General features: G+C 45.7%; 1 protein-coding gene and 1 long non-coding RNA gene across 2 annotated transcripts in view; one reads left to right on the top strand and one right to left on the bottom strand.

Annotated features, from left to right (window-relative positions):
* The window catches only part of LOC135367795 (nose resistant to fluoxetine protein 6-like), an 87,923-nt gene that overhangs the window by 18,470 nt on the left and 53,635 nt on the right, over positions 1–15,818 (bottom strand). Inside the window, exons 4-7 of the mRNA XM_064600918.1 lie at positions 14,677–14,767; positions 12,718–12,809; positions 2,865–3,035; positions 1,747–1,840 (exon numbers count right to left, since the gene is read on the bottom strand). Coding sequence (XP_064456988.1) covers positions 1,747–1,840; positions 2,865–3,035; positions 12,718–12,809; positions 14,677–14,767 — 448 coding nt within the window. The remainder of the gene's footprint in view (positions 1–1,746; positions 1,841–2,864; positions 3,036–12,717; positions 12,810–14,676; positions 14,768–15,818) is intronic.
* LOC135367796 (uncharacterized) lies at positions 2,907–4,963 on the top strand. The gene is made up of 2 exons (XR_010414518.1): positions 2,907–3,087; positions 4,299–4,963. It is a non-coding gene; the product is annotated as an uncharacterized LOC135367796 (long non-coding RNA).

The following is a 15,818-nucleotide window of genomic DNA, read 5'->3' as shown; positions in this document are numbered from 1 at the left end:
TCCTGGGTCATGCGGAGTAGCAGGTCCTCATAACTGTGGCTAACCTCTCCGCGCATTTTAACCTCACGTCACCCCCCCCCCCCCCGGCGCCATTTCCACGAGTTAGACCTCTGTCACACGGGCAGTCTTCAATGGTCGTTGAAACCAATGGTAATTGAACACGTGAGTAGCGTCACCAAGTGGGTAACGTATCAACTTGTCAGTGAGCATCGGATCTAATGCTGTTTGAGAAGTTCATACGGTACACCCTAGGTGGCGCTACGCGCATGTTCAATGGCCGTATAAGGCCGTATAAGAGTGCCCGTGTGACAGGGATATTATGCTGGCTCCATTCTTTTTCGGATAGCGGCAATGGCGCCAGCACTTTAAAAGGAGCAGATGCTATATCATTCCGGCGAACTTCTATCTCTCATAATTAAAAAGTCCATTAGGCACAATTAATTAGGACAGCATCGCAGAAGGTTTTCAATGCGGCCACAAGGTGGCCCACCTGACCTTCTATCAGTGTTATAAGTAACGCCGTTACCGTAATCGATACTTTTTTCGGTAACGAAATGCGTATCGCGTGGCCTTTTTAAATCGGTATCTGAAAGGTATTTCCGTTACAAATCTATGGTGACGCGATCTCCTTACCATTACCGATACCGATACTTTTACAATGCCCCACCCTTCCTTCACCGGTCATATTTCTTACTTTTATCACCGTTGTGGATATTCTCAGCATTCTCATCTCTCGGGGGAGGGGGTGTCTCGTAGGGGGTGATTGACGGCCGTATCTGCTGCTGCTTTTTGCCTTTCTGACCGGTATTGTGGGGCGGGGGTGTTCGAAGATTTTTGGGGGGTGTTAGGGAGTGCGGGGGGTGCTGGGAAAATATATGTATTCATTGTCACTGGTCCGCATGGCGCGGCCCAGTTTACACTTACAAGAAAGCGCATCAGGATGACAGACGAAAGCTTTATGCGCAGGCTATTGCTAAAGCTCGACCAACGTGTCCCAGCTATAAATATAGCTGTCGCTGCTGTATATAAATAAACATATTTCGCAATACTGATTTCTCCCAATTTGCTCTTATACATGTACAAATGGAATGTTCACGTAAGCGAGATCGCAGATGTCCCAGATTTCATTCAAATTCTTCGCATTTTCAGCAAAAAAGTATCGCGTTAGTGTATCGTGTTACTTTTTTTTAGTAACGGTAGTGGTAACTCCGTTACCTTGAAAAGGAAGTATCGATATCGGTATTTCGCTATTTTTTACTTCAGCAACGAGTATCGAGATCGTGATACCATATGTCGGTAACGGGTACAACACTGCCTAGTATATGCCGCCATTTATTGTAATTGCAAGAAAACGTTTGCCTATTTTATAGACTGGCCACCTTCTATGGTGACCTGACCAATCATCATCTATATGTTGTAGCTACGCACAGCATTTCTTCTACAGTCCCTTTATACATATACTAATACGCGACACGTTTGCATTATAAAAGCATGCGCTTCCAGAGGCAAGCGACAGAGATGTCTACCGCGTCTCGTCGATATTCAAGTAAGCTTGAACGGCAACGAGACGACGATAAGCCGCGACAACGATGTCGGCCGAATGTTTTTCTAACGACATCCTTTTGTGATTTGTTGCCAGCATGGACAGCGGCGTGCATGAAGGGCTTTGACGGCGGACGAAGTTCATTTCCCGCTGTCGGAACACGGTATCCGAGATGGATGACGGGAAGTGGATACGCGACTCACTTGAGGAAGAGTAAAGAGTCCGTGGCCAGAGTGGAGTTGATCACCATTTGGAAAGGGAAGTTCTTGGCGAAGCCCACAGCGATCATCAAATTTCCTGCGAAGCGCGGGCGGATAATGTTATTATGTACACTCACGCGTGAGGGCAAAATGCACTTGACATATATCTGAAAGGGGAAGGACTCCTGTTGTTCCTTTTAATTGGAATAGAGCTCCGTTGCATATATGATGGCTGGAGTAACCTTCTATGCCTCCTGTCATATTCGGAGCGGTTCGATATGTGGCAGCAAAACTCACGCTTTAAGGTATCTTTGACGTCCCTATACCACAAATACCACCTCTTCGCATTTTGTCCGGGCACCATACCGTTAAAAAAAAAAGAAAACAAAGAGCGAACAAAGACTAACTCGGACTTCTGCTCTCTCTTTGCACTTTTCCGGTAAGCTCGACTCCTCACTTACACTGATTGGACCAGCTTATTTTTCCCAGATTCACCTTACGGTGCGCAGAGATACTTCCAAAGATACGATAGGAACGCCAGCGGAAAAGACAAGAGGTCCAGCAGATTCAATTTTTCTTTGCATGTTTTTCCGTGGGCTTGCTAATCACTGAGATTGAGTTTTAAAGACTGGCGCTTCACAGATTCCCTTTAGGCTTCTACAAGGACGGATTATTCTTCGCTTGGTGCAGCATGTTTGACCCAGGTTGTTCTACAAATACCAGCAGACGTAGTTGTTACAGTAGAAAACGTAAGACACGAACGCGACATCAAATTAACACGAATCTATATAAAGGATAAAGGAAACAACTTGAGAGTGGGCAGCAAACAAACTGTTTGCCGCAGAAACAGTATATTCTATTCGCTTTATGTTAGGAAAAAAAAAAGATTCTCGCATCTATGCAAGAAGATTCCAAAATTATCCATTAAATGTAATGTATTATGCAAAGAAGCTCCTCGAAGGTATGAACTGCAGGAGCTCTGCTGTTTCCTTAGGATGTTTGTTAAAGTCAAAAGCTAAATTACATTGCAAAGCAGTTCTTCATATCTTTCTTGCATGATATGCTCTCCCTGCCTTTTTTTCTTTTCTTTTTTTTTTTTGCAAAGCAGAAACATTACTTACGAAAGAACTGGTAGTTGAGGAAGAGGAAGATGTGCCCGAACATGAACCACAAGCAGCTGAGAACTCGCAGACCGTGCAGAGCGCTAAGATGGTCCAGTTTTGTTCCCTCCTTGAACACTCGGCCCAGACTCCGGGTCAGCGAGAAAGCCGTTGTGAAGCGTGCGAAGAATGCTGCGGAAGAAGTGATTTCAGCCATTATGCCTCCATTGAACACCATTTGCAGGTATATCAACAGAAATGCTGACAGCACCTAGTACGATCTCCAGATGCTTTGCGCATTCTTCTCTCATACCAGTGTAACACACGCATGTTTGACTTTTTAGAAAAGTCAAACTTTTTTACAAAGTGACTTATTAAAAAAAAGATTGCTTAGTGCGCAAAGGGACAGCATAAAAGGTATAATTCGCTCTACGTGTAGTGCATTCCCTTTACCGAATCCCCGGCCTTACTTTTCGTCGACATGAGCGGAATAACAGCAACAACTTTCTTTGAATGATGATGATTCGGTATGTTCATCGCAAGGGGCGGTACTCTACCCCATTGGTGGCGGTAATGTGGGCAAATGAGTCCCCCCACAGTGAGGACCGAAGCCACGGTGTCCAAAAAGTTTAGTATTGCTCTTAGGGCAGAGCGTTGATGGCCTGGATTCGACCATGGACCAAGCACTTTTGATACAGCATCCAACATACCCCCCCCCCCCCCCCCGATATAAAGACACTGTAATACCCTATAGTCAGACGGCAAACCTACGGTCGTTACTTCATCTGTATTGTGCAACCATCATTTCGAATGGCATCGTTCTCTTGCCTGGTTTGTTCAAAACAGGGGGCGTACGCCTTTTTTTGTGGCAATTATGAGCTGAATAATTGTCACAAAAAAGGTGCACGCCTCCCATTTTCAACAAATCAGGGCAAGGAACGATGTCATTCGAAATGATGGCTGCACTACAGGTGAAGTAATGGCCGTTCCGCTAACGGCCTTATAGGTTTGCCGTCTGATTAGGGCTTGCTGTCTGACTAGGGTCTGACTAGGGTAGGGACCATAACGGGCTGGAACCCACTGTAGAGCTACCCTGTGACCTGCTTCGTGCAGGTCACAGCTGGTAAGCCATTAACATGGCTGAGGGTGGACGACCCTCGTATGCCAATGTTCTCAACAGCTAGCCTGCAGTGCAGATCTTGCGTCGGTGAACACTATGCATTCTCGCGGGCCAAGATAAACTATGTGTTGCAGAAGGACTAGGATAGCGTCGGGTCGTGCAACTGTCGATAAGGTTGGATGCGAAAGGCGTTGTCCGTGCACTACGCCTTCGGATGGTATTACAAAGGCCGATACAGGCTTGCCATCTCGTGTATATCGATGCCGAATAGGAAAATTTCTCTTCTACCAGAGCATAAAAAATGGTCTCGAAGGAACTTGGTCTCTTCGTTCCAGAAGATCCGAAAGACTCACGAAGATGGTCGGGACCGGTAGAGATCAAGGGGCTTCCGGCAGTGTGGCGTCCTTAGCTACGAAGCCGGTGAAGCTTGGACACGTCACCTGCGCCGCTCGATGAGAGCCACCTTCGGGGTGGTATCGAATTTTCCTGATTTTTTTATCGTGATCCACCCACCATTGGGGTCCACCGAGTTTGACATTCCCGTGCAGACGTGCGACGTATACACGACGTCAGTGTGACGACATTGTGACTATACGAGGGCGTTCCTTTGGCGCCAGGCTTCACCCGCTCCTGCTGCAGAATTATTTCTGTTCCACTAGCCGCTACAGAAAATGCGTGTGGCGGATGTGTGGAAGAGGCCGCTGACACGTGACCATCCTGGCGACAGCGTCATGGATACGTCACGCGAGCTGATGGGGAGATTCTCCCGCTTCCTCATCGCCGTCTGTGCGGGCCCACCGGCTACTCTCAGGACGAAACACACATAACTCTAGAAAGTAGTACGATTTCCAGCAAGAGGGCTTGCAGAAGAGTGTGTGGTCAAATGCTCCCATCACACATTTATTTCAATTACGCTAGAGAGGGGAAGCTTACCGCTCTAATTAGAGGGAACATTAGGAGCATTCTTTTATACGTATACTAAATACTTTACTACTTTCGATCTTCCAGTGTAATTATAGACTGGATTGGAGTTATTTGGCTATCCCCGGCGTAGCTCGGGACTTATCTGTGTATGAGGGACGATCCATCAATGAATTTTCGGGGTGATACTTTTCGGGTCATCCATCTTCATCAGCTGCATGGAAGCTCAGTTTACGGACAGCTCTGCAACTTTTACTAACGCCATCGTTTACTTCGATTTTTTTGTGTGCCTTTTTGACAACGCATAATACGCCCGGGGACACGTCTCCGCCTCGGTACATCAGCTTTGTACATTGACGCTCAAAGTGCAGTGTGTTAGGGGTGGGATGGCCATATTGGCTCGTCGTTGCTGGCCACACGCGAGTGAGCGAGGAGGAGGTGGTGGTGGTTCCACTGAGCAAACACGAACAGGATTTGTGTAAGAGAGAACTGATGTTCTGAGGCTGCGTTTATAGAAAGAAACGAGCCAGAAGCGCACAGGTGCAATGCTGCATACAGACTTGTACGTATCTTGAGTACGTACTCAAAATACAGTATTTTAAATACTTTTTCCGGTATTTTGGTACTTTACTCAATACTTTTTGTGACAAGTATTTTTAATGTATTTAAAATACTTTTTTCGGTATTTGCTACTCAGTACTCAAAATACTTTCCTTCCTCGACAAGCCATATCCAGCACGCTTCCCACCGTGCCAAGATTTTCAGCTCACTGGAATTTAACCCCCTTTTCTTCTTTCTTTTTTCGGGAATTCGCGAATCTGTCATATCCTCTTGTACAATATGCTGGTCCCACCTTGCTTGTCAATAGCTAACTTCGTCAGAAAACCGTTCCTATTCATATTGCCAGGTGTATCACCAGGGGATTAGGTACAAGAGAATCCCAGCATTCATTTCCTTGGTCACCAAACCAATAAACACGTGCCACAGGTTGAAAGACCCGAACGGACATACAGGACGGATTACGAATTGGTTCAGAACATATCAACAAAGTTTACTTGAGTTCATCAAAGTTCACCAAACATTGACACCAAGACGTTGCAAATGAAAGATATGCTTCAGCATGGCTGATGAAGTTTATTCCTTTCATTTGTCCACATTCAGAATACGCGTTTCACTTACAGCTAATACTAAAGTGCTTTAAAGAGTATCTTAAATACTTCTTAGAGTATTTAGTACTCTACTCAAATTACTTTCAGTTTTGAGTATTTTGTAATCTATTTTAAATACTTTTTACGTCGAGTATTTAGTATCTTATTCTAAATACTTTTGCGCAGTATTTTGTACAAGTCTGGCTGCATATGCATATGCAATGCATAAGGCAATGCTATTGCGAAGATATTGATGAAGTTGTGAGTTAAGTGAGTACGTGCCATGGAGTAGCACGTATGTGGAGCCAATTTTCTCAATTGTTTCTTTTTTCTAATCAATCGATCAATCAATCAAAGTTGTGAAGCGGCAGTGAACGGAGCACAAACTGGAACACTTAGTTGGTTTGGTGTATAGGGTGAAACACTTGGTGACAGGTCGTAATTATGCGGTTTTGTTCTAGGTTTAGGTTAGGTAAGCTTAGGGAAGGAGTATTTGGTTGCAACACGCTATGCATGCAGGTCAACCGTTTGCACAGCTCCGCAGTTTCTCTCTTTCCTTGCGTTCCTGGGGAGCGACCTCATTGGTCCTTCTCCCAAATAAGGGGATAACAGTCCAACGTGTGAGGCACGTGACCTTTCCTGTGAAGGGCTTCTTGAAGCGAGCCCTACGAGCAACCCCTTATTACTGCCTTGTAAGTGGATAGTTCGCTTTGTCACATGGTTTCTCCACGCCTTACCTCCTCTCGTGCGCAGAGATAATTCGTGGCTTGTCGTCGCGAGATAACTATGAGCATCCCATGCGCAGATACATACTGCCATAGCGCTTACTGTGCAAACACATAATGCTGGCCATAGAATACCCGAACATGATCAGCGATAGGTCGCACGTCTTAGAGGGTTAGAGGATGACCATTCATCGGGTGGTCGTAGAGAAAAAGTGGTGAGACGCCTGCAACGTGCGGATGGTGGTTATGTGCATTTCGTGTTAACGTCCCCATCACATTGATGGTTTACCCTTTCACTGTTTACAAAGAGAAGGATCAACCGGAAGTTGTCTAGCGTTCCCAGCGTCAGCGGTTACATGTGGCGCCACGCCGTGTCACTGATTTCAGGTAAACCCTTTCACAGTTTACAAATAGTGAAAGGGATTAACTCAAATGAGTGACACGACGTTGCGCCACATGCAGCTGCTGACGCTGGGAACCCCAGACAACTTCCGGTTGTGCCTTCTGTTTACGAACAGTGAAAGGAAAGGGTGTTTTTTCACATACGACCGACAAAGTACCGCACAGATGTAATCCTTCGCTATACCATTACTGTTTTCTCTAATCGCCTTTCGTTGTATCACAGCCGAACGCATGTGCCATATCCAATTAAGCATATAGGGTTGTTTAGGTTGCGGCTTAGTGTCGTTTAACCTGCCGCGAGCACTTTCATTAGCGATAAGTGCAGCCTGAATATGCGAGGGAATGATTGTTTATGAATACTTTATTGAGAGTCTCTCCCGGTATAGCTAATTGGAGGCGAGTGTGGCATGCTTGCCATTTGTATATGAGAGATTGGATGGGTGTCGTTTGTGTAATTGCATCTGGCAGTATAACTTGGGAAGCAAAATGTATAATTGCTACAGAGGAACATGGGACGTTTGCGGATACATCTAAATTGATAATGTTGCCTGCTCTTTATGCGTTTGTTTCTGTTTTTCACTCATTATAGTGTATACTCGTATTCTTATATGAAATTATATGTAACTATTTCAAGATTACATCGAGGGTATAGACTGTTCCCATGCACTCCGGCTTCTTAAAAGGAACATCATTTCTAGCCACAGGGGTGGCACCCAATGTATTGCTCCGTATAGACGAAAGCGTGCAGGGCATAGGCAATGCATCCTGCGCAGGTCCCAGTCGCACGTCACAATAAACGTCAACGCACACGTGACCTTAAAGACGGCCGCACCCCTGATCGGCGGTCAAACAGTTTGTAAACAACGCGTTTGTTGTTTCTACGCGACGTTTTGGAAGTCTTTCGACTATTGTAAATATTTTTATCCGGTAGTCTCGCAATAAAACTGCAGTTTTGTACATAACTTGTACTGTTCACGACTTCCAAAGATGTGATGACGATCGCGCGTTAAAGGGGCCGTAAACAGGCCACCAAACATTTCTGAAATAACGATACCCCATGAAAGAACGCAGATCATAATACCCAAATATACATTTCGTCCGGCTCGTGCCAGCTCATTGACCCATATAACTGCTTTCAAATATGAGTAACCAGCGAGCCTCTCTCCACCACGCATACGTCACATGGCTACGTAGCGTTTTGCGATGCAGTTCAACTAAGGAGAAGTGGGCTACCATGTCGCGGAAGAAGCACCGCATGGTTTACGCTAGCAAAATACGTTCATCTCTTGGTCTTATGCCGACGGGAATATGTCGGCAAGCGGTAATACGACATGTAAACAAGGTCACATGACCTCAAAGTGACGTTTTCTATGACGTGTGACCAGGACAAGGTGGCGGTTTTGTAACAAGCACCCGCTTGAGGGGTAGTTACAAAAATGGTGGATTTATGCCGCCCCTGTGTTTCTAGCGCAGTTTGGGAAAGATCGGCAACTCAGAAGTGCTAAGTGACGAACAGTTACCGTTACAGCATCAAAGGTGGGATTCTTGTTAATTTCCGGGCGAGTGCTCCTCAAGCAGGTTTCTCCATTTTATGTTACATATAAAGTCTTCAGCCACAAAATTATAACATCTTACGAAAGCGTGTATAAAGGCGTTCAGCCTATAAGACAGGCTTTAAATGTAAAGCGGGTCGGCTCCGTGTCCTTATACCGTCGCCGAAGAAACCCATGTGCAAATAAGTGCGTTCTGTCATACAGTCAAACTCCTTTATAGCGAACACCTTTTTAACGAAAATACCACTACAGCAAATTTTTTTGCGGTCCCGCTGGGGCCCTATAGGTCCAATAATGGACATCCTTTTTAACGAAAATACCTTTACTGCAATTTTTTTTTTTTTTTTTTTTTTTTTTGCTGTCCCCTGAGTTTTGTTGTAAAGGAGTTTGACTGTAGCTGTATTTCACACAGACTTCGATTGGTTTGCTCTCCTTTCCTTGGTTTCCATAGTCACCTATCCATGGTCTCCCCGTCACTGTATAGTTAGCATCGTTTCGAATAACCAAGTGCGCTTGTGCATGTGTTGGCGTGCATCTAAAACCTCATACAGACACCGCATTTTGCTGTGCTGTTTAGTTCATTATTTAGAGGACAGCCACCGGGACTGAACTCGACTTACCCTCCTACTCAGGTGGTTCATGAATAATACGAACGTAAAAAGCAGGGTAGGAAAATGTTCGTACGAACAAGGAAACAGCAGGAGGCAGCTGCAGCTTCTCTTAAAATGAAGGGAAAAAACAAAAAGAACAAGTTGATAAACGCAATCCTTCGTCTTTTGCGAAGATAAAGCGACGGTCTATAACAGATAGCTTTCTTATTAACAAGGAGAGGCTTATAACAGGATCCTCACTTTGATCGCTCGCGCTTCTTTTTCTCCACTCCATTATTTTCAGCTTAGCGGGATACGGTCGTACCAGCTGTCTGTTACTTGCCAGTTAAAGCAAGAAAATTGCATGTGGCACTCTTGCGCGGAGAAGATACAGGTTTTCCTGCTGCAGCTTTAATCGATTCAGAAGTATGTTGAGGCAGCTATTCCGAAGACATTTCTTTCAAAGAAATTACTCTCAATGCAGAGTAAAGTTTTTGTACTTAACTGTAAGTAACGAATTCTGGAAAGAATGCATTAGCAGCCATATCGGTAACAACATTAGCGCGCTCCAGCGGCATTACTCAAATTTCACCGAAGAAAATATAAAGATCCGGTCCAAAAATGAATAAATTGGGAGCTTGATCCTCATCAATATGAATATGCGAAGTCGCATGGACAGAAAATAATAGAAAGCGTGTAATAGAAACCCGAAGCTCCTTTCCTTTAAATTTTAAAATCCAATGATGACACCGTCAGGAGGATGCAGGCTGGAGAAAATAAAGGCTGTGAGGCTTCCTGTTACACTTTTCATACTGCTCATCCACCAGTTGTCGATACCTTGCGTTCTGTGCGACAAAACAAAAATTGGGTTTTTCTCAGCCTCCTTCCTCCTGGCCTGCCACCGGCACGAAGGACACCGGTCCAAGCTCCGGTGCCGTCTCTCTCGTCTGGGCTACCCAGAGCTTTTCCTCCCCGTGCTGCTTGGCCCTACTGGGCACGCTGAGGTCACGACTGCGCTACTAAGATTCGTTCGGGAAGCTGGACTCTTGGGCACTCTGTGATATCTCCCCGAGGACTGCCTACACAGCGACTAGTGAGTAGTGAAGGAGCTGTCTTTGTCCGTGTTTCTGTATTGTTTCCCGTGTGCTTTTCTTTCTTTTCCGTTTTTTGGAATAGCGAGCCTCTAGTATGACTAGCCTTTCCGTTTCGTTTTTTTTTTTTCTCAATCATTAAATATATCCCCCTTCCTCATGCGAAACATACGTGAGCGCACGTGGTGTTTCAGTGTGAAAGTGCTATTACTTGTGCATATATTGACACGCATTGGGGCAGTGGACCGTCATGGAACAGCTGGCCGCACCAGTGCGACCTACGTTTCCTTTTTTTTTTTTTTCTATTTCTATTCTATTCTGTTCTATTCTACGGAGTGGGGGGGGGGTATTTATTAGAAGAAAAGGGAAATTAAAAAAGGGGGAAACGTTAGCCAAACGGAGTGTCTGTTTGCTATTGCCATGGGTAGCGCTACCCGGTCTTCAGGATGCAAGTCAGAAGAGCATAAGATTACAAGCATGCAGTAGTGTGTGCGCCCTGTTTGATAATTTTGCATCTCAGAGGAATGCTTTCTGCGTAACTTCTAGTTTAGAAGTAGCAGAATTATGAAGACGAGTAAAGTTTGCGGTAATTATAAGATTTTGTTTTAATGATGGTGTCTAGAAGTGAACGACGATAATAATGGTAGTAATCGCATCCGCCGGTACCCGCGCTTCGAGAACCGCATCCGCTACCACGGTGCTTGAAATCGCTGAATCCGGATCAGATCACATGTCGGCTTCATAACTTCCGCTCACTCATGCTCACGCACCTCCTTCTCAGCTCCCCTTTTGCTCCCTCACTCCCCGTTCAGCTCCTCTTTTGCTCACTCATGCTCAATCACCTCGTGCACAGCTCCCCTTTTGCTCACTCATGCTCAATCACCTCCTGCTCAGCTCCCCTTTTGCTCGCTCATGCTCAGTCACTTCCTGCTCAGCTCCCCTTTTGCTCACTCATGCTCCATCACCTCCTGCTCAGCTCCCTTTTTGCTCGCACATGCTCAATCACCTCCTGCTCGGCTCCCCTTTTGCTCACTCACGCTCAGCGCATTCGCCACATTCAGCATTAGTAAGCATGCTCATGAGTGAGTTTCGCCGAAATATGATCCGCATCCGCATCCGTATCCGTCCCTACATTCGCGATCGTTGCATTCGTAGCAGAGCATCAAACCGAATTATTTTCCGGTTCTGTTCGGGTTCAGGTCCAGGCGCAATGGTTCGGTTCCGGTTCAGGTCCAGGAGGACACACATATCGGTTCCGAACCGGTTCATTGCACAAGGTATATGTCCTAAAATAAACTGTAGGAACGTTCCGAAAGCTTCATTTCTCTTCGCATGTCCTTGCTGGCCGCAAATCTGTGACAACAACGCTTGGCAACAGGAAAACGAAACTATGGAGCGCGGTTGTCCGACGTTGTCTCCATCGACGTCGGCGTCCAGATATGCATTTCCGCTTGTACTGGGGACTCGGGTTGCAAAAAATGTCGCATGAACCGAACACTTTTCGACAGTCTCTCTTTGGTCAGTCCCGAATTTTCGATGCTTTAAAACCGGCTTTGAAACGGGAACCGAAATTTTCTAAGTCGGTTCGGTTCCGGTTGAGCTCCAAGATGGCGGCGGCCTTTTTGGTTCAGTTCCGGTTCGATTCCGGAAAGAAATAACGGTAATTCTTTCCGGTTTTAGGTTCCGGTTCCAGTTCGGTTTGGTGCTCTGATTCGTAGGGAAAAAAATCGACATGGTGAAACCTTACGTGACAAACGCGTTTACTTCTGAGCTAAGAATATGTCATCCACAGTCGTTCAATAACAGTAGTCGTTAACTGCATGGCAGCGCAACGGATGACGCACGTCGACACACCCCTTACGATTCACCAAGTGCGACTTTCAATTGTGGCTGCATCTCAAGAACGTCAGTGAAACATCAGTGCGGATAATGACGCGGTATCCTCGCGTATACGCGGAGACGCGCTGTTGTATCCGCATTTCACCCGCGCGCGGGTTTGAAAGCGTTCTATTCGTATCCGTAAATCCAAATGTTGGATTCGCGGATATAACACGCACCCGCCCGCACACCTCCGTAATGATAGCCACATGTCGCACCATCGCTCACTTGCTATAGAAGGGAGAGACCTTATAAGGCTACCGCATGTCCCTTAACCGAGGCTTTGAAAGCTCAAATGTCTCGTTTCTTCTTCCTTTTTTTTTATTATAAATGAACCTCAGAACTGGCCCAGCTATCGAACTTGATGGTTATTACATTTTATAAGTGTAACTTTTCTTTGTTGCGTCGATATCCTTTTTTTTTTTTTTTTTTTTGTAAACACTTACTTTCGTCTCCGTCTTTCTCCCTGAGGGATTCTTTGACGATGTGCACAGCTGTCGATAGAAGCACGAGAGCAAGCAGGGATCCCGCGACGACCCTGCAAGCAATATTGATGAGAAGAGACCACGTTGGAGTAATCTCACAGAAAATGTATGCCTCAGTGCTCTACACGCGTCAAAAATATGACCGTTTGTATTCGTCCTGCTGTTGTTGCTGTTCGTGCTGTTGCAATGGCACACCCGTTTAGATTTGCGCGATTCGGGATTCGAAACCGAATTCTAGCTGAGGAAACCGAGTTTTTTCCCGAGATAGGAATAGAACTCTCGTTGTGGTGGCCATTCTGGCGGTGAACCGAAGCTGAAGCGACACAAAGGTAACGAATGGATGGATAAAAAGGAAAAAACTCGCTGGTAGGGAAACGTCATAACAAAGACTATGGAGCTAGCTAGGAGCTACAAGGAAAACGTGCACGAACAAGGCCTCAAAAACGAGGTTGTGGTCTCTGAAATGAACTTTTCTTGTCATCCATACCCGATTGAAGCAGTATAACATATTGGCTTACTATTGTCTCGATATCGGCAATACTGGTCCAATACTGTTGGCGAGGAGCCAATACTCTCGCCCCGAATTACTCGCTAAACTTGCGCTTCCATTTCGTCATTATCGTCAGCGCCGCGATGACTGCTCATTAACACACACACGCACATAAATGGGATGATGATCTGGTGGGTCATTCTCCGCCGTCATTAAACCAAGAACATTGTTCCCAGTTTAATGAGTAAAGCGTGTGTAAGCGAGCTTTGCTTTCGACAAAATTTCTACTATCGTAATGGCTCGTTGACCAACACGTTGAGCGCTACCATTGGCTGGATGACAAAAGACGCAAGCCAGGACATGGCCACGCGGAAGTAACAAACGGCAATCCGCACAATCGAGTTTATCGACGCAGATGTCGACGGAGGAGGAGAAGGAGAAAAGCACGCGCAAGAAGACATCGTAGAAGAAATGCCAAGGTATCCGAACGACGCTGGAAGAACGGATGAAAGACGTGTTCGAAAACGCAAAGGAAGGCGCTCAAAGCAATGTCGCTAGCAGACGACACAAGCAGACGAGCAACAGAAGAAGGAATATTCTGTCGCGTGCGGAGAGAATCTTCGCGGGGTGCAGGGCATGCGCGAGAAGACGTGACGGAAGGTGGTCAGGTGATAATGCAACATGCGTTAACAACTGCGCTACAAATCTACGTTAGCATTCGAAGCAGTTTTCACAGGAAACCACACATCACAGGGAGCGTTCGTCCCACTCCTGATATTAGCACTAGAAGACTTCAACAGGGAGTGTCGTTTTCTCCTCGTTTTCCTTTTTTTTATTTACAAACAAACAAACTAGCAGGGGGTGTCGTTTGCTTTCTAAACGGTTACCCTTGAAGTGGAATTTGGGCAGGAATCTGTAAACAATGCATTCAAATATTCCAATGGATCGTATATTATAGCGAGGCAAGGACTGGATGTGATCGAATAGAGCAGAAATAATGGTAATGCTATAGCAAAAAAAAAAAAAAAAGTGTGTAGGTCGCTGATGAGCCCTATGTGGAAGAGGCCGTAAAAGAAAAAAAGTATGCACACAAATACACAATTTGGCGGGGTCAATACGAGATGGGGGAAGGTTCCCCGGCACGTCAGGTTCGAAAATCGGTTAACGACACAGCAGTCCAGAGTCGAGATTGGGAAACGAATCGGAGAAAATGCTTATTCCTCATGCTCCCAGATGCGTGCTCAGATCAATACCGCTATCGTGTTCGCCGTGGAAGGCTTTCTTTTGTGCGATATTGACTTGATAGTTTTAAGTATGAAATAGTGAAGTGTGTGTGTCTCTGTTCTAGCGCGTATTTTCTCGTTGCCGTATCGTCTCTTCGTTACAACGGAATGTGAACGAGAAGAAATTTGAAGTAAACGCCCACTTACACAATCACCGTCTGATCCGGAGTGAATTCGATTTTCTCTTTTAGAACCTCGCAGTCTGAAACATTGACTTCGAATTCCGCACTCTTCGTCACTGAAAAGAAAAAGGAGAGATTATTTCTTTCTTTTTTTTTTCCTTCGCGTACGACCTTTAAACACCCAAAGTCGTATCATTTTTAAGACATCGCGATCAATCTGATTTGCAATATCCGCAGTAGAGAATATCCAGAGTGCGAAAACGCAAAGAAGCATGTATATAGGAAAGGAAACAGTGGATTATTCCCTATTGCTCTCACACTTTCAAGCTGAAGCTAAAAATGGGGGAGGATTGTTTGGACACACATGAATAAGGGCCCGAATTTTTAGGCACCAAAAAGGCCGGAAATAGGCTGGCATATGAAGCCCGAAAAGCACCTAAATATGTAGTAAAAAAGATAAAATTTGACCGTCTCAACAACAACAACGGTCTCGTTGACGCCTTATAGTGTATACGCTTTGTGTGTTTTCGGCGGCGTTGTTGGCACTCTACGGACACCGCCAGAGGGCCAGCGATGGCTCGACCAACGCGATCTATAGACTAAACAAGCCCGCTCGATGTCTTCTCTTTCCACTTGGTTACCATTTGTCGTCTGGTTGACACAATCATCCGCAACGATTAGAACCACAAAGATCCTATGGCTACGAGTGCCTGTCCATGCGGCTGATGATGGTTCCTTCACGTGGCTACAGCCTTACATATGGTCGATTAGCGTTACGCATGGCTACAGCCGCTGAAAGCATGTGGCTACGATTGGAGGTGTTACTTAGGATTATTGGAAATACAAGTAGTGATCACGCCTATCACACGGCGTTGCCTCGGAGCAGCATTATGAAACGTGCTAGTGATGTCTTCAGAAGTTGAATGAGGATTATGTCGTCGGAGTGGGAAGTATAGTAATATTGCGCATTCATGGTCGAGGAAGGTAGTATATGTCTCGACGAGTGGTGCTGCAAAGTAGCTCCTAACTGTTTCTTAAGCGGCACTACCTTATTTTGTTGGGACAACAAGAAGAGAACAACCGTTCCGGTATGTGCCGGAACTGGCCTTAGTGATCGCGCTAAACCGTGCCGGAACTGGTCTTAGTGGTCTTAGTGATCGCGCTTCG

The sequence above is a fragment of the Ornithodoros turicata genome, chromosome 9, assembly GCF_037126465.1.
Source record: "Ornithodoros turicata isolate Travis chromosome 9, ASM3712646v1, whole genome shotgun sequence".
NCBI lineage: Eukaryota > Metazoa > Arthropoda > Arachnida > Ixodida > Argasidae > Ornithodoros > Ornithodoros turicata.
This window is presented reverse-complemented; position numbering and strand designations above follow the sequence as displayed.